Source organism: Pelodiscus sinensis, chromosome 15 (assembly GCF_052426305.1).
Source record: "Pelodiscus sinensis isolate ZL-2025 chromosome 15, ASM5242630v1, whole genome shotgun sequence".
Classification (NCBI taxonomy): domain Eukaryota; kingdom Metazoa; phylum Chordata; order Testudines; family Trionychidae; genus Pelodiscus; species Pelodiscus sinensis.
In genome coordinates this window covers 39,657,157-39,676,217 of record NC_143066.1, presented here as the reverse complement: position 1 = coordinate 39,676,217, position 19,061 = coordinate 39,657,157, and the positions used below count along the sequence as shown (strand labels likewise).

Here is a 19,061-nt window from a genome sequence, read left to right as displayed (position 1 = left end):
TAAATAGGATGACATTCAGAAAAGGACAAATGCAAACTACTGCATTTTGGAAGCACAATCAGTTGCACGATACAAAGTGGGAAATGACTGCCTAGGAAGAAGTAGAAAGGGATCTAGGGGTTTTAGTGGATCACACCTAAATAGCAGTTAACAGAGTGATGCTGTGCAAAAAAAAAAAAAGTGAACATAATTCTGGGATGTATCAACAGGAGTGTCATGAGCAAGACACAAGAAGTCATTCCTCTGTTCCACACCATGCTATGCCTCAGCTAGAGTGTGGTGTCAAGAAAACATGACTTATGAGGAAAGAGGGGAAAATTGATTTTGTTTAGTCTGGAGAAGAGAAGACTGGGGGGAGGCGGGGCGGGTATAAGTTTTCAAGTATCTAAAAGGTTGTTACAAGGAGGAGGAGGAAAAATTGTTCTCCTTAACCTGTGAGGCTAGGACAAGAAGCAATGGACTTAAATTGCAGCAAAGGAGGTTTTGTTTGGATATCAGGAAAAATTCCTAATTGTCAGGGTAGAGAAGCACTGGAATAAATTGCCCAGGTTGGTTCTGGAATCTCCATCATGGGAAGTTTAGTCTAATCTGTTCTTAAACCTCTGTCAGGAATGGTCTGGTTATTACTTAGTCTTGCCTCGAGGACTGGGGACCGGATAAGAGGATCTATTGAGGTTCCTTTTCCAGTCCCAGCTCTGGAATGGTGTATTGGTGGGTGGGTGGGGGCAAGTGAGAACTGCAGTACCAACTTCTTAGATAAGGTTGTGATTAGTCTTCCTTAGAAATCTGGACTCCGCATGCCCACAGTGAAACAAAACTATTTTATGAGAAATTTCCACTCTCTGCACTTGTCAAAGGAGTTGAACATTGTAATCTTATAGCTCTCCTAAACTCTCCAACAGGTGGGTTAGTGCAACTGGGAATTTTCTGGCCTTAAGATCATTGCGTTCATTCTGAACTTGTCTTAAGGATTTTCTGAAGAAACTGACATGCCTTTTAATAACCTTTTAGGTACATGGTAATAGCTTACAAGTACCTAAAAACGTGTCACAAGGAGGAGGGAAAAGATATTCTCCTTAGTCTGTGAGGCTAGGACAAGAAGCTTAAACTGCAGCAAGAGAGAATTAGGTTGGACATTAGAAAAACTTCCTAACTGTCAGGGTGGCGAAACGCTGGAATAAATTGCCTAGGGAGGTTGTGGAATCTCCATCACTGGAAATATTTAAGAGCAGGTTAGACAGACGCCTATCAGGGATGATCTGCGTGGTTTTTGGTCCTGCTGCAAGGGCAGGGGACTGGACTTGATGACCTCTCAAAGTCCTTTCCAGTTCTAAGATTCTTTACAGGTGTAGCAGACCTCTTTAGGTTTGGCCAGTCATTAAATTCCTGTTTTGAGGGCCATACTTTTTTTTATTGAACTAACAGATCTCTGGTTGGCCAGACTGAGTGCTTTGGAAAAAGAAGAGGGTTAAGTATCGAAATTAAACTGCACTTTATCTCCTTTCATCTACACGATATCTAAGAGCTTATACCTACCGATTCTACGTCTATTTTTTTTCTGTCTTGTTGGGCCATCTGTGGTGCCTTTGTTACTGGTAACTTCACTGGAACAATCCATCTCCAAGCACCGTATATGTTGGTGTGTTGCATGTGGATCTTGCATGTGTTGGAAGTTCACGATGAACCATATCACCCAAAGTTTCCTACGTTGGAAATGAATGGGGGAGCGCAGTGGTCCCATCCATCTCTGATATTGTCATCCTGGTTTCTGCTGTGCTCCGATACTGGCTATCGCCCTCTGTGGAATTGAAAAGTGAATGGTTCCTGGTTTACTACAGCGGAACCTGGGTGTGATTGGATGAATGACGATGAGGGTCAGTTGCAACCTTTCCCAGCAGGTGGCAGCAGCAGGCAGTTGACAGAAAGTGGTCTGAATGTGACATTTGAAGGTGAAGGGTGGTGTGAGACAAAAATGCTTTCAGGCCCACTCGTTCTGTCTAGTTTACCAAAACCCTGTCCTGTCCGACAGGGAAGAAGAAGACCGAGATGTTGCAGCAGCAGTCAGGGCATCAATGGCAGCAAAACGGCAAGAAGAAAAGAAACAAGTAGAGGATAAAGAAGATGTCAGTCGAGGTAAAAAAGAAGAATCAAAGGACTCAGAAGTGTCCAACACTAAGCGAGTGCCAAAGCCTTCAAATGAAGCCACAGGTTAGTTACATGTGTGTTTTGCGGGCTGGAGAGAGTTCCAAATGTCATGGGTAAAAGGTGTGACTGGTTATGGCCCACACGGCAAACCACTGATTTTGGCCATTAGAGACCTACCCAGCTAGCCTACCTTGAAACACATCCATGTGTAATTCCTTGCTTTGGGATTCCAGCCTTGTGTTCAAGTATTTCTGTCCAGATCCATTTTAAATAGGAACAACCAAAATATATGTGACTTGCTGTACAGCCTAATTAGGGATGTTAAATTTAAATTAATCGGCTAATTCAGCCATGGCCAACCCGAGGTTTATGATCCGCATGCAGCTCCTCCTACCTCTCCCTCCCTCCCCTCTCCCCCGGGGGCTCGTAAGCAGTCTCCCCAAAAACGGCCCTCTCCTCCCGGCTCCCTGTGCCGACCTGGGCAGGGGAGCCATCCAGCATGGCCATAAAAGATGTAGACTTAAAGATGGTGTCAGGAGCCTGCTGTGGCCAAAAAGCCTCAAAACACGTTTAAATGTGTTTTCTTAAAGGGGCAGAGGCTTTTTTTTTCCCCTCGACAACTTTGCCCCAGCTCTTTGCACTGGATCCACTGCTATCTTGGCTCTGTGCCCAGAATGGTTTGGCCACCCCTGGGCTAATTGGATAGTGGGTGCAATTTATGTCGACTATTCAATTAGTCCACTAGGGCACCTCCGCCTTTGAAATGTAGCAACAGTCCCAGGGCTGTTGCTACACTTGAAAGGTGAAAGCGCTGCAGGGAGCACAGGGCTAGTAAGGGACTCAAGCAATCCCCCACTAGCCCCGTGCTCCCTGTGGCGTTTCAATGCGGCAGCGCCGCATGCAGCCCGGCGTTAGCAGGGGAGTCCCCAGCTGGCCCCAGTCTGCACGTGGCGTTTCAAAGTGGCAGTGCCATGTGGAGCCCAGGGTCTGGCCCCGGGCTCCATGCGGTGCTGCTGCTTTGAAGAATCACCTGTTTCCTCTCCTCCCCCCGGCTGCCTCTTTCTGACTAGTTGTTCACATCCCTAAGCCGAATAGAATCAAATCAAAGTGTGCAACATCCTGCCGTGGCGTCCAAATCACTAGAATCAGACAGCGAAGGCCTCCCATGTGGTACTTTTCAAGTGAGGCCATTTTGGACTAAGTACTGGTGTGTTAATGTCATTTTGTAACAGGCGTTAAACGTTCCTGTTGCATGAATTAAAATAAATATTATAAAACCAACTGAAGTAAGACTATGAATGGAAAGGCCTTGAAAGCAGGTGCAACTGATCCTTGTGGAGATTTGAGCCTTCCCTACTATGGAAAATGTTCAAGGGCTCGTGAACTGCAGGATCATAAAATACATGGAAGATTTATATGGCATTTAACATAATTATTTTGAAGTCAAGAATCAAACCTGTCCTAAACAACCCAGTGGCTTCCTGTCACTGTTCTTGACTATAGCTAACATGCTGTGATATAAACTTGGGGCATGGTGACACAGTAGCACATGTACTGATCAGAATGGAAAAGTGCAGTTTGACAGTAGTGTCAAGTGCTTGTGCGTTTTTCTGGATTAAAGTATCCCAGTGAAGAGCAGCATAAAGTGCCAAATTAGAACTAGTCTGGGTGCACTGACGCAGGTTAGTGGCTTCCAGGGCTGAGTTAAAAGCTTTTCTTTGGTCTTTCTCTCAAAGTTCCCAAAGAAGCAGCTGCTAATGGTGCTTTAAGCCAAGATGACTTTCCAGCGATTGGTTCAGCCGCAGGACCTCTGCTGAGGTAAGTTTGGGCAAGATCATAGCAAAATGAAGGCTGGGTCATGGGCTCACCTGGGGTCTGAGTTCTGCAGAGAAGCTGAAGTTAAATTATTTCTGAGAAATTACACCGCTGACCCCAGATTCTGGCTATGCATTCTACCCACATGGCCTCAGTGGCATAGGCTGTCGCTCCCCCAGGCTTGCTTGATCTATTCTAAAGGTTGCTTCAGACAAGTTTCTTATCTCCAGTCGAGAGCCAGCATGTAGAGAGGGGAGCGTGACGGAATAACTTCCCTTGAAGCCGTGGTGGGTCTAACAGGGCTACCAGGTGACCCTTGCAAAGCTGGTGGCTACCAGAGTGCCCCTCTAATGCCCACGATTGCTTCTGCTGTGTACGAAATGCGAGCCTGATAAGGCAGCATCCACGTCCGGGCCTAGAAGTCCCACGTCCGGGCCTAGAAGTCCCACTAGGCTTGCAATGTGACATCTCTGCGGGAGGGCTTTTGTAACATGCAACTTGCTTGTAAGCACACCTGCATTTGAATTTTATCTCCAATTGCCTGAGAGTCTCAATGCCTCCTCTAAGTGGTGGTATTTTTTAGGGGAAACTGCACTTAGATGTTGAGCTCTTTCTGCCCGGTGGCTTGGTGACTCCTCTGTGCTGGCCCGGTGACTGCTGCACACGGTGTTGTTTTCCTGTCCCTCAGGTTGGCTCAGCCAGCAGCTGTCAAGCTGAAGGAAGAAGACTTCCCGAGCCTTTCCTCTGCCGCACCCACCCTCGCTTCTGGGGCGTCTTTAACGTACACGGTTGCGGCCAAGAAAACAGCCTTTCAAGAGGAGGATTTTCCAGCTCTGGTGTCCAGAATGAGGCCTAATGCTAAAACGGTGACGAACCTCACGTCTGCATGGAGCAATGGCTCCAATAAAACCGCAGTGAAAGCTGTCCCTTCCCTCAGCTCCGGTTCAAGCCAGCTAGCCAAAAAACCAGCTCCCTCGAAGAGCAGTAAAGGGAGCAGGAAGAGCAGTAAACTCTCCCCCTCCGATGACGAAGACGGTGGCAGTGGCTTGACAACCCAGGAGATCAGAAATACGCCGACGATGTTTGACGTCTCCTCCTTGCTGGCAGCTTCCACCTTACAGACTTTCACTAAAGTGAGCAAGAAAAAGAAGATGGGCGTCGAGAAGCAACGAGCGTCATCCCCTCAGCTGGAGGAGACCTTGTCTCCCACAGCAACTTCGGAACAACTGGCGGAAGCTGAGCAGACTCCATGTGTGCCTGCAAATCTGCAGCTGCCTGACGCAACCACAGATGTCGTGAACGGGCACTTGGAAAAACCAGTAGCAATCTGTAGTGCATCCAAAGAGCCCCCTGGCCTTAAAAAGCCACCAGTGACTAACCAGTGTCCGTTATCTCAGGAAGACTTCCCAGCACTCGGGAATTTGGGACCATCTAGATTGCCACCACCAGGTAACCCCTGCAGAAAGTCAGTCCCATTCTGACTGTACCTCAGAGAAACGGGGTGTGTGAAACGTGCCAGAGAGAGGAGGGGTTTTGATGGGTATTACTCTTCAAATGGGGCCAGTTTCCTGTAGTTCACTGAGCGAGAGAGTAAAGTAGCAACATTTAGCCCAACGAAACCCCATTGAGCAGTTTGAACTCCCCCCGCCCCATTAAAACGCCATTGAAATGTTGGGACCTGTCTCGTTCCACAGCAGAGCCGTTGGGGGCTGTAGATGAGCAGCCAGCCTCTAAACCTGTAGTGGGCAACCTGGGGGCCACAAGAGGCCCATCGGGGTTTTACGTGTAGCCTGCAACACGGTTCGTTTGCTGTTGCCCACATGCAGGGTTGCTGGATTCCGCTGGTTTCTGTCCACGTCACTTTTTTCCTGTCGCTATTACCAAAGTGACGCAGAGGTAAAGCAAGGGCATGCGAAGTGAGGGGCGTGCTGATTCCCCACGACGCTATCTGAGAGCCGGGCGTTCCCTCTGTGTCCCATCAAAGTGCAACCAGTCAGTCGACGCGCCCTGCAAATGCAGGGGACGCGGGTGCAGAGAGCAAAACTACCCTCGCCCGGGATACCGGCTTGGTTACAATTGGGCGGCCCATTGAGATGCAAGGGGACAACTGATGCGGCCCCTTCACTAGCCTCGGTTGCCCATCGCTGCTCTAAACACCACTGCTTGTCTGAGTCACACCAGGCGTGTGTGTGCACTTGGGTGTGCCAAGGGCTAGTTAGGGAGCTCTTGTGCAAAGGGACAGACTGTCTTTCTGCTGTGTGAGACCAGTCCCTGGCAGCATGATCAGTGCGTGTCTACACATGATAAAGGTTTTTCGCCACGGGTGACAGATGATGTCATCGCACTATCTAGCCACGAAAGCAAAAGTGGCCAGAGACGGGGGTAGGCGAGTGTAGTGAACCCGGGGCGCAGCCTGGCAATAAATAATAAATCCACGTAGGCTTGGTCTGTTGTTTACTCTGGATTTACACTGGTTGAATGCCCTTGCTTTTCGTGCTGCTATGAGGGGTGTAACTAGTAACACAACAGCGTCTGAAACCCCTCAAATTGGGTAGTTTACTGTCGTCTGTGTGCGTAGCTAACAGGGCATTTCACTCGTAACCACCCTCCTGCCTCCAGAGTGGAACGCTCGTGCTGCGAGTTCTGCGAGAGCAGAAGGATGACCCAAAGGGCAGGGAAGAATCAGAGAGCCTATTGCCCTAGTTCGGGGGGGTCTCCTACACCCGTCGCAGCACGGTGCCGTTGCATCTCGTGAAGGTGGCAACACCCCAGAAGATGGCAGCGTAGCGCTCTGTGAGGGGGGACGCCAGATGGCAGCCGGCTGAGGAATTAGGCTGCGTGGTTCAGGGCTAAGAAAGCTGCCACCTGGCCAGTCTGTCCCTTCTGTAACAGCATGTTTTCCACCGGTCCGGGCCGATACTGCCCTTTCTGCTGGGAGCAGTAAATCAATAGCGAGGGCTTTGGCTTTGTGTCCGAACAGCCAGTTCGTAGCAATTCTTGGGGTGTCCTGCATCTGTGGCTTGTAAAGCAGCAGATCAATCCCTTCAGATGCACTGGTGCCTGCTGCTTGGGAATGCATCCTCTCTGCGGGTTTGTGGGGGGGGGAGAACGGGGGAGGGGGGGCTGTGTAGCATAGACTGTGCACTAACTTCCTCCCCTTTCTGTGCTATTTTAATCCAGGGTTTAACTCCGTGGCACTATTAAAGAATCCCCCTCCGCCCCCAGGGCTGCCAGCGCCTGTTAGTAAACCACCTCCGGGTTTTACTGTTGTTCCATCCACCAGTGTCTCTGACCCTGTCACTGCATCGCCCAATGAGTAAGTAAAACGCGTTGAGAATTGATGGTACTTTGCACAGTCTGCCTCTCAATCCCTCCAGCTAGGGCTTCTGAATATTGCCTGCTGCTTTGGGGCGATGGGCTGGCCCAGGCCAGCAGGAGATGACAGCAAGGACCCAATTCAGATCTCTCGTGTAGCGCCTGGGAGTCAGGTTCAGGGTGCTGGGTAGAGGGGGGGTGACAGTTACTGAATCCGATCAAATCTGAACAGGAGCAGCATGTTTCAACAACTGAGACGCCCTCACATTTCTCCTTAACCCGCCACCGAGCAATCCTCAAACCCTTGCCTCGCGCCCAGGGAAGCCTGGCTTGCTGCCAGAGAAAGCTGTCCCCTTCTGGGGTTGCACAAACGTGACAATTCCCTGCATAACACACCCACACCCCTTCTTTGTAAAAACCAAGCTGCCTTTGAAAGTGGGCTTTTCCTTGCCGGGGTTTGCGGAGGTTCCAGCTGACGGACAGGGTGGACAGTAGGTTGGATCAGGTTTCCGATCTACTCTCCTTTCTCCATTCTGCTTCCATATTGGTGTGTCAGAATCCTCCTTGCTGGAGCAAGAAGTATGGTCGTGAATTTGCCTCCCCTGTAGGAGCTGAAATATGCTGCTGCCTTGTACTGGATTGCTGGTTCTCACCTGCTCCTAGACTGAAAGATTTGTCTGAAGACCAGACCCAGCTTTTGGGAGGGGAATTGATAAAATACTCATAGCCTGTCAATGCCACTCTTGCTTGTGATCTTTCCAAAGTGGGTCTCTTTGGCCATGTCTGCAGTGGGATGGGAGGCGAGGCAGGTGTTTGTGTCCCTTTGAGGTTGCTAACGTGATAACCATCATCCGCATGCAGATGTCTCCTCTTGTATATAGCTCCTCTTTGCTCCCAGTGTGCACCAGGCCTGTGTGCCTTGTACCAGTAGGCACAGGTTCAGACGCGTGTTTCAGAGCAGGCCAGTTTGGATCCAGAATAGACTAAACTTTCATTTGAAGTGTTCTCCCCATCCAGGAAGATCTGAGCAAGAATTGTAATCCTTAGGGGATGCCCTTCCAGCATCTCCTTGTCTCATGTTGCTAAGGGGAGGACCCCGTGTAATTGGGTGACGCGATAGCACACCCCATGGGGAGAGATTGCCAAGGGTCATTGGAACCAATCTAACACGTGTTTCAGTCTTTCTATTGCACAGGGTGTTAATTTGCCTCCTTTCCAAATGCAGGCCAAAACCCTGTCGAGGAGCTTATTTGGTGCCTGACAATTTCCAGCAGAGGAACATTCAGTTAATACAGTCTATAAAGGAATTTCTTCAAAGCGATGAATCCAGATTCAATAAATTTAAAACTCATTCTGGACAGTTCAGACAGGTAAGTGGTGGAAACGCTTGGATGTATTTAAAGTCCTACTCGGTAGTCCGCTCACTGAGCATTGTGGCAAAAGATGAACAGTGAAGTTGAGTGGTTAGAGCAGGGGTGGGCAAATTTGGCCCCGCGGGCCTGATCTTGCCAAGCATTCCTCTCCGGCCTGCCCAGCTGTTTAGTAGATGTGCGGACTTCCAGCTATCCCGCCCCCCCCTCCCCCAAACCTTGTTCCGTCCTGCAGCTGAGCTATTCCCAGGATTCTCCTGCTAGCTGTGCAGAGTGGGGGGAGGAGGGGAGTGCTGAAGTCAGGGTGCCCCCCACCCTGTACACACAGTCTGTGACACACACACCTACTTACTGCCACACTCAATGTGTCACACAGTCTGTTTCACACACACTGTCCCTCTTTCACCTTCGCACGGTTTCTGCAGCCTCCTGCCTGAGGCCCTGCCCCTTCTGGGGGACCCAGAGCTGGCCCGAGATCATGTGCCAGAATTTGTGAAGTCCCTCCCTGCCCCCATGAAAATTATTGCCCACCCCTGGCTTAGAGGTATAGAGGGATGAATTTCACCCCGGTCAGCCGCCTCTCTTCATTGCTAATCGTCCTGATTCTCTCTGACCTGAAGGGGCTCATTTCTGCGGCGCAGTATTACCAAAGCTGCCGAGAACTACTTGGAGAGAACTTCATGAAAATCTTTAATGAGTTGTTGGTGCTGTTGCCAGACGCAGCTAAGCAGCAAGAGCTGCTTTCTGCTCACAATGACTTCAAAGTCAAGGAGAAACAAGGCCCCATCAAACCCAAAAAGAACAAGAAGAATGTCTGGCAAATGGACTCTTCTGAGCTGGACTGCAGCATCTGTCCGACCTGTCAGCAAGTGCTGATGCCGCAGGACCTAGCCTCCCACAAAGCTTTGCATATTGAGGATGAAGAATTCCCTTCCTTACAAGCAATCAGCAGAATCATCAGTTAGCTCCCACGAAGACCAATAAACCAGGCTCACTCTTAAATGTGCACTTTTTGGAACAAGGTTTGACAGTGTCGTGCGGCCAGCTGTGCAGGCCAGTTGGGTAGTCGTATGCGGGTTAGCATGGGAGGCTGTTCAGTGCAGCCCGGCTTGAAAGTGCTGTATGAAGAGATCATTGGACTAGCACCTGTATCTAATTAACACCCACAATGTTAGCTTCCCGAACACCTCATTAGAAACAGGCTAATGCTGCAGGTCTGTCAGGCAAACGGCCACTTTCTACCATGCAAGACACTACAGCGAACCAGTGGAAATGTATCCTTGCTATTGGCGGTAACAGCGCTATAGTTCATATTCTGGTTACAGCTGATACGCTCTCTTTTTGGCCACAAAGAGTGAGGGAGGTAACTGGGGCAGAGTAAGGGAGAGAGATGGAAGCTGCTACTTTGGTGAATAAGACCATTAAAACGTATGCTACAAACACCTGGCTATTTATAAGCAAAGAATATTCCTAGTTGAAAGCTGAAATAATGATTCTACTTGAATTGGACTGATCCTTCTCTGATTAGTTAAACCTGCGAGTTGAAGTTGCCTCTGACCTTCTATGTAATTGTGTTCTTCGAAGAAACTTCCTTTGCAGTATGGCATGGAGACCAGTAGTGTTCAAAGCTTTATGCTTTGCAAAGGGCATTTTGTTCCCCATCATTTTACTTAACTGCCAGGTTTGATTTCTTGGGTGCGTTAATGGCGTTAGCGCCAAACAAACAGCGTAGTGGGACATGAAATGCTGCTGGTCGCTGACCAGTCTGTTGTTCTGCAGTGCCTTTAAGTGCATGTATCTGTTTACAGTGGTCTGCACTGCCGAGGATAAGCTGTTCAGAATTGTAGGAGTGTGTTACTTCCTAGGACTCCCTGGGTGACAACGGTCTGGAGGTTGCATCCATCAGTCCCAACTCTAGGGTCTGGGGAGGGTCTGTTAATCATCTGAAGCAGCTTTAATACCAAGGGCGTGTCAAACTTTCCTGCCGTGCATGTTCCAAGCTGTAGCTTGGGGTCACGGTAGACCCCATTTCATTTTTAACACACAAGAATAGAAATTAATTTGAATTTCTTTAAGACCCTGCTTTTATTTAAGCAGCACTTTTATGAAACTGAGTCTGAGCTGTTGAAGCATTAGTCTTGGCTACAGAAATGAATGATCTTTTCCTTCTCATTTATTATTGATTTTGCTTGATGCCAGAGGGCACTATCTGTGCTTTATTTCTTTTCAAATAACTCAGGGTATCTTTGAATACCTGATCTTGTACCATTCTTCACAGGGCCAGGCTATATCCCCTGAAACAAGGGAGGAAAAATGATTTTTCTAAGGGGTATATCTTGTTGCATGATTGTGTATATTATGCATGTATACATAGCAAAGGGTAATGTTTTCAAATGATTATTCCTAAGTTTCAAATCTCTATTTCCCATGCAATAGAATTTGGCATTTTTACATTGGTCATGCTATCACAATTAAAAAGTACTTCTACTGTGAAAGCACTTACATGCTTATCTGTTCTGATGTTAACTGCCCATGATACTTGTAAGCGATTGACCTGTGTATGTAAACTGCCTTCTCCATGCCTCTTCATTTGGTTTGTGACATTCAGAGGTGATGAAATGCGTATTCTTTGAAGGAGCATCTTCTGTCTTTCCTTTATTTTCAGTTAGTTTCTTCTGTGTTAGCAAACAGTTACATAGTCCCCACTTAGGGGCGAGAGAACTTGAAGCGCTACTGCAAGTTTCCTTGGAGTGACCCATGGATCTGCTGATGCAGGTTCATTGTTTCCATGTGCTCACATGATTAAATAAAGTATTATTGGAGTTTTTGGGCCAAGTCTACTCATTTTTAAATCTTTATTGAAAATAAGTTGCAGTTGGTACACGGACACCGAAAATACATAATCACAGATTGTTCTTTCAAAAGATCAATACAAAAATTGTAAACATTTTTATTTACTCCCAGACATAGTCCACTCTATACTACAATGCACGTAAGATTACTGACAACTGCAACTCTTTGAAGCGGTCTGCTTGTAAAGAGGTATCTGCAAAAAATTAAATTCGCAAACCACATTTGGTATCAGTTCAATAATAAAAACGATTAAAGAATCTGAGGTTAAATGCATATTGCAACAAAATACAGGCAGCTAAATTTGGGCTTCAAGTTGGTGCATTAAAAGGCCATCTTTTAAGCCTTGTGGTAAGGGGTTTTGTGACACGGAAGGCTCCAAGAAGCACTGTTTGTTAAAGTACCATGAATACAGATATACCGGAAATGGGCTAACGGGCTTCCCACACACACGCTGTAGAAAAAAGGCCAAAAAGTGAGTTTGCAAAATGTAAGGTAGCTCTGTAGAAAAGAAATATCGATGCCGCAGAAATGACTGAGTGATCAGTGCTGCCCTGCTACGGAGGGGGATGACTACAGTTCATCTACACGCTGCAGGTGGGATCCAGGCAAACTTTAAAAACTAAACCATACTCTGCACGCACTAACATTTTGATCTGTGGTGGGAGACGAGGGAGGGTGAATTACAGGGAATGCAGACCGGAGGAAAAACAGGAAAAGTACATGCTCGACTAGTGAGTGCTAAGTAGTAACAAGAACTAATCTTCAACAGAGCTGCAAAGTGTAGGGTAAGGACTAACTGGAGAGGCCAGGGAAAAGGCCTACTTCAAAGCATCTGTGCAAAAAACAAACCCTAATTCCATGGTGGTGACATTGCTAGCATAGGGACCAAGCTGTACACTATTGCAAAGACATGTTATGGACAAAGAAAAAAAACTCAACTTCTCTACTATACCGCAGCTGATCATGTCGTCTTGCCTCACTGGGAATAATGAAAACGTAGGAAGTGATGCTTTTTCCTCAGTGCGACATTGCAAACATAATTTCAACCCTACAATGTTGAACATGCAAAACCAACAATGACGCTGGCACAAAAGCATGCTGTATGCTTGTTAACCTCGGTCTAGAGATGCATCTTTGTTGCTGCACCAAGGTATCCTGTATCAGAGCAATTTATATACAACAACCCTACAGCAAGGCATATGTGAGAGATATTATATATATATATATACTTTAAATTCTATTTATACCCAGATTTTATACTAACTATGCAGAAGCTTTCAGCAAACTAGCCTGAGAGTAGTATACACTGGCCCTCTGTATGGTAAATTGTCTACGGGGCTTTTAGAGATCTCTAGGGAACACTATGAAATATATATTTAAACAGCCTGCAAAAACAGCATATGGGGAGCGAGTAGCAGGACACTCAAATTCACAACAAAATTCAGGCATGCTTATAAGAGTTGGTCTGGATCGTTCCAAGAAAAGCAGCTAATATCTACTGAACCCCAGTGAATTTACAACAGAAAGTTGGGGAGAGTCAATACTATTCTGCAAGACGTGCATGAAAAGGTGATCTGAAGTAATACGTGAACCCTCCCCCCCCCAATAATGTACTACAATTGTTACACTGACATTTAGTAATTTGCTAGCCATAGTCCATAAGAATATATTTAATTACATCGGTAGCTGTGTACACTCGTCTACTTCACAATTCACTGACACTGAAGATGTGCGACCCACAACAGTTAATACACAGCACTAGCGACACTTCAAACGGCCACAGGGAACACCTTGAAATCTTGCAAACTGCTTGGAAACAGGATTTCATGCAAGTGGTAGGCACGTATCTTTACTGGCTGCAGTGAGGTCAGATGTCTTTACGCTACCTTTAAGCCTATTGAGTAATTCAGAAGGTTCTTTAAGGACTAATCATCTATGTTACTACCCAGTAAAATAAAGTGAAACAGGAACATCAACCTGCTGGCAAACATGCCAGAACATTTCTTTCCTTAGAAGTTTTGTAAATACTGTTTCCAAGGCAGGTGTGACTTGCGCGATCCAGCACGTTAATTACACTTCTCTTATGGGAGTGGCTGAAATTCATCATGGTTGCTTAGAAGGGGCAGCTAGGTGTGCAATGACTACCTCATGCTTCCCTAATGTGGAAGGCAGATCCGCTTTGAGGCTAGAACGTGGCACTTGCTTTTAGTCTCTTAAGCACTGATACAGCAGGGAGTGGAACCCTTGGGGGACAGGGAAAGGTTTCAGGCTGCAGTAGAGAGAGCAGGACAGGCCTTTCAGCTGAGTGAATACGGCTGTAGTCCCTCACTGAGTAGGTTAGAGCGTTGTACACCTCTGATTCTAAGCCTGCCGCCACTCAAATTTCCTTGGGGCTCAAGCCACCTCCCCAAACCTTGAACAGCAGCCCGCTTCCTCGAGGGGGCCAAGATTGGAAAACAAAGTGGGGTGCTCAGGAGAGCAATGGTGCCCCTTACTTGTGAAGTTCACACCTGTAGGTCTTAAGCCACAGCCACATTTTGCTTTGCCTCTCTTCCCCAAGCAATACTTCATGGTTGCTGCCCTCCAGGCCAGTGACTACCTGGGGTGTCTATGTGCAGTTCTAGAGCTGTATTTGTTTTTTGCATTGACTACTCTTGCTGTAAGAGACCTTGGAGGAAATCCATTGTGTGTTCCATTTGGGGAAGGGGGAAAAGAGAGAAAATGCAATGTAGGCCTCAGGTGCTTACATTCATATTGTAATATTTAGCACATGCACACCACTAGTCAGACAGTTCTAGCAGTCAGACAGAACTTAGTTCTTTACAGTTACAAGGAAACTCCGGAACAGGTAAATAGTTAGAAAAAATACAGTGTACTGAACAAACATCATCTCACATGTACAATCAATTTAAGTAAACATTTAAATTGATTATCATTTTGCTAAAATATTAACACAAGTATGTTTTGTGCTGCTAATTTTTCAGTGTTCCCTCTAAGGAAAATATTGCTACAGTTCGACTGTACCCTGTATGAAAATAATTTGATTATTTTTTCCAGCAAGACTGATTTGATTTTTTCCAGCAAGAGAAGCACGATGGTCATGCAATTAATTTAGGTGTATAATGTACTGGGATTCCGATGTTCTTCGTCCTCCTACTGTGAGGATTTCTCAGGGCTTGCCTGTCAACCGCAGCCTTCCCTAAGTTTGCCTGTTACACCTCCCTGCTTCAGGCCGGCAGGAGGCACGTGGCTTAAAGCAGAGAAACAGTCTGTGCTTTGTCCTCAGCTCCTTCACTATTTGGCAGTGGGACTGACTGATGCAAAAATGTGTGCAGGCATCTGGAGTGTAGGTTGGGTGCAACTTCATCTCCAAGCAGCCTCAAACATGACTGAAGCAGAACAGGGAAAAGTTATAGTTTGGTCAATGTGATGTGAAAAACCTGCTGAGTTTATTATTCTAGACACTGGCAGCTCAGCTGGCATCTTTCAGGTGCCAGGACTGCAACTCCCTGGTAATGAACATTTTAATTCTTTCTGAATCATCAGGAGTTCAAGAAACTCCGTGGTGTCAGTGACAGAAACTGCTTCTGGCGACGTGTCACTGTTCATTAACGTGTTGATTTGCCCTAAGAACAGCTGTTGAAGTGAGCCGCATTAGTGATGACAAACTGTTGTTTTACTACAAGAAAAGTGGGGGAAAGTCATTTTAACTAGTAGCTAAATCTGAGATCAGAAATCAACACACACACACTGTGCAAACAAGAAATACGCTTTTAAACTGGCTCTTGCTATAAAAAAAATTAACCAAGTAAAATTGATCCTTGGTACCAATGGATAATCTCAAATACAGAGCAATGCTTCCATCCTGGCAGGAGGAGAATCAATGTTTATCTCATCCAGATGTGTCTGCTATCCTTGTAGATTGTCCTCAGAGACAAAATGCAACAAAGCCACCACTACTGGTCATCTGACTAACCTGGGACTATAATCTGGGTCAGGATATTTCTGGGGGAGACTGTCTACTGGGTTTTGTATGTTTTACATTCATTCGAGTCAAATAAGACAATTTACAGCTGATCACTAAAATTCGGGCATTTGCCCCATCACATTTTATATGCTCTCCTATTAATTGAAGAGAGGGGTCAGGGTTAATGTTTATTCTTCATTTACTGTGCTCACATGCAATCAACCTGAATGGCTTTTCAGTCTTGCTTTATAACAGCTGAATGGTTACATATTTCTAGTGGCTGCAGTATAATAATATATTCACACCTGAGCTTATTTGCTTCTGTTAATGGCAGATGGTGGCACTTTTAATATAAAAAAAACAGGCTCTGCTTTCCAATTGATTAGATTTTAAAGTTGAGTCACTGTTTTAACACACCCACACCGCTTGTGTTGGCAACTTTGAAATATGGAGTAAATAATTGTTCCATCTCACTGTTAGGAACCCACTGTAAATTGGCAAACTCTTCAGTTTGACACACATTACCTAAGCGTCAAACTGTAACATACCATATTTTCCACCGAGAAGTGGCCTTTCCAATTAGCAGACAATCATTTGCGGAATTGTTTTCCCCCAAAGACCCAAGCCGAGAACGGTCATTTTAATATCCTCCATAGTCACAATGTAGAAGCAGATAAGAGATTGGATTATTCAATGTTTTTTAAATAAAGCAAAAACATGTGTAACCCCTAACCTGAAGTGTGTAACATCTGTTCAGCTTCTTATTACAGTAAATACACAGAACTTAAAAACAGCACAGAGATTATTGGGTTTTTTTCTTTTTAAATTTGGCACTTTCCATAGACTCCAGCACAAGAAAGCTCTGTCGTGGCTTCTTGCAGGGGGAAGGTCTGAAAGTGGGTTTGCCCTCTGGGTTTATAAAACGGAGAACAATTCTGTGTTAGCTCTGGAAGAACAAGATAACTATCAACTCATCAGCTATTGTGTTTTCTACTGGGAGAATTAAAGTCTACTTTCCTGGGCACTCAACAAAATTCAGTGCTAACGTTTGGCATTCAAAGAAGTCACGGTGAATTGTGGTGTTTTGGTGGTTGCCCGTGTGTCGCTTTGTGTAGTAACAACCTTCCTTCTGTTTGACACTTAGAGGGAACACTGCTTTTATAAAAAACCCTTAGACAGTAAGACAAGAACCAATACGACTGTACAGAATTCACTGCACAACTAGCTAATAGTAAGTAACCCAGCACTGACTCGCCACATTAAGGAAATGGTACTTAATACACTTGCAATCAACCAGATAACTGTACTGCACCATAAGGAGACTTTGTCTATTTGTACATGACCTTGCTGGGCCCTCCGTCCTTTAGTAAGTTGGTATCTGGTAACCTTTGGGGCTGGTGTCTATGGTCTCAGTAAATGGTGGGCTCTGATAGGTTTCCGTGTTCTCAATGCCGCTGCCGGTGGGGTAGCCTGGGTAGCCCGTATTGGGGTCAGGAGCAAACTGATCCGTGGCAAAGAGAGACATGTCAGTCCCCAGGTGGTATCTCTGCATGGCCATCACCGTCAGGGCAACCTGGAATGAGCACAAGGGAGGAGAGCGAGTTAGTAAAGGCATCCGCCAGTCACAACAGCCTGTTCCCAGTTTTACGTTTCCACCCTCGTCTGCCAGGGGCCCGCCTGCCTTCTCCCATCTCGTGGTCCCCTTACGCATCAGCCCCATCCTACCATGCAACAACCAAACACCTACAGACCTAGCGACCTGGCCTCTATACCCAGAGGGTCAGCTGCCCTAGGTCAGCAGTTCCCAATTGCCAGTCGGTGGACCTCTGGCTGCTGGGCTGCAGAGGCGCTAGGGGCCAGGGTGGGGGTCCACCGCTCCTGCCGCAGCCGTTGGGAGAGGCGTGTCCTGTCTCACCTCAGCCAATCAGCGCCGGGCAGGGGCCGAGTCTCTTCCCAGACACGGGCGAGCGCTTTGCTGCGCGGCAGGAGGGTGGCACAGAGCCCGGCACAGCAGTCTTAGAGCAGCTGGGCTAGGTGGGGGGAGGGGGCAGGCACTGGGAGTGGGGCTAGTCGTGGGGGGCTCTGAGGGCAGGGCTGGCATTGGGAGGGCTCCAGGGACAGGACTAATATTGTGGACTGGGGGCGGGCACGGGGAGGTTGGGAGTGTTGGGTGCAATGGGGCTTTGGACACAGGAGGCTGGTACTGGGGTGGGAGCTGCTGGGGGGGGGGGCCTCTAAGGGCTGGCCCAGGCATTTGGGATGGGGGGCTGGCACAGGGGGGGCTCTGAGGGTGGGAGGCTGGCATTGGATGAAGGGCACGTGGGTCAGAGGCTGGCGCTGGGGGGTAGTGGATGGGTGGGGACTCTAGGGGTTAGTGCTGGTTCTGGAGGCTGGGGCTTGCTTTTGGTGGACTGGTAAGATTTGCACATTCATCATTTGACTAATGAATATGCAAATATGCAAATAAAATGTTACCAGGCCATCAAATGTTTGTGAACAGGTTTGCCGGTCCCCGGTATAAAAAAGATCGGGATCCACTGCTCTAGGTCACCTATGTAACAATCCGCAAAACTAACATTTATGCAGCCTTCACGCCTGGCCTCAATATGCAGTAAAAAGGCTGGGGCTGTTAAGGGCCAGATTCTGCTCTGGATTCCTGCGACGAATCCCTGCGGCCTTCCCTGGGCTCGTAGCGCCGTCACCGCCGGCAGAATTTGGGCCATTGGACTGAGTCAAATCTTGGCAGGTCCCACAAACCCAGCAAGCAGGTCAATACTGCAGAGGAATAACAGCTAACGCGATTTAGGGCTTTAATTTGGAATCCTGTGTAGACGCAGGCAGTTACTTCGGGCTAGTCAATTTCTAAAATGGCAACCGGCCGGGAACATGCTACTGAAGCGCGGGAGATTTAAATCCTGCGCTTCATTTGCAATTTCGGTCGCCCTCATTAGCCTCCCTAGATCGAACTAGGGGGCTAGTGTAGACGGACCCTAACAGAATTACCTAACCCCACCACCTTGGTTGATTTACACCTAGCAAAATTAATTCTCCAGCAGACAGAAACAGTTACAAACCAGCCAGAGATCACACAGACCAACAATAGGAAAGTGTGAGGACAATGATCAGAGCACGAGGATCCCACAACCGTTTCTTGCCAGACAAAAAGCTGTTAATTAAGTTTTCTTTACCCAGCTTGAGCTCTGTTTCTGTATCTGGTGACAGTGGGGGCCATTAGGACAAAGTCGCCTTCTCCAGCCTAGTGTGACGCTATTTTAATGCAATTTAGATGGAATGTGAGTAGATGACTCCAGGCTTTCCAGCGAATGGCTGCTCTTCAGTCTGGCTGCAGAGGAAGGCCTACCACTTTGGCATCGTGGTTACAGAAAAACCATATTGTTACCATCCCCTCCTTAATGACGCTTTTCCCAAAGCTGTCAGTCATTACTATTTCAGGAGTCCAATACCCAGACTAGCTGAGCTTGGTCTTGCCTCTTGGGCGTTACTAACAAGGGCCTCATTTGACTTTGCATGCCAGCTTCCTGTAGCCGTCGAACAATTCTCTCCACCCAGCAAGCCAGAGCGATTATACGCACTAA

General features: G+C 47.2%; 2 protein-coding genes across 3 annotated transcripts in view; one reads left to right on the top strand and one right to left on the bottom strand.

Annotated features, from left to right (window-relative positions):
* Positions 1 to 11,480, top strand: part of ZNF598 (zinc finger protein 598, E3 ubiquitin ligase) — a 30,570-nt gene extending 19,090 nt beyond the window's left edge. Inside the window, exons 7-13 of one of the 2 annotated variants that reach the window (XM_075899839.2) lie at positions 1,426 to 1,467; positions 2,030 to 2,208; positions 3,882 to 3,963; positions 4,649 to 5,409; positions 7,141 to 7,276; positions 8,501 to 8,645; positions 9,266 to 11,480. In XM_075899839.2, coding sequence (XP_075755954.2) covers positions 1,426 to 1,467; positions 2,030 to 2,208; positions 3,882 to 3,963; positions 4,649 to 5,409; positions 7,141 to 7,276; positions 8,501 to 8,645; positions 9,266 to 9,610 — 1,690 coding nt within the window. In that variant the 3' untranslated portion in view covers positions 9,611 to 11,480. The remainder of the gene's footprint in view (positions 1 to 1,425; positions 1,468 to 2,029; positions 2,209 to 3,881; positions 3,964 to 4,648; positions 5,410 to 7,140; positions 7,277 to 8,500; positions 8,646 to 9,265) is intronic. The other variant, XM_075899840.2, reaches the window with a different exon arrangement.
* Positions 11,469 to 19,061, bottom strand: part of SYNGR3 (synaptogyrin 3) — a 45,324-nt gene continuing 37,731 nt past the window's right edge. The window contains exon 4 of the mRNA XM_075899841.2: positions 11,469 to 17,038. Coding sequence (XP_075755956.1) covers positions 16,829 to 17,038 — 210 coding nt within the window. The 3' untranslated portion in view covers positions 11,469 to 16,828. The remainder of the gene's footprint in view (positions 17,039 to 19,061) is intronic.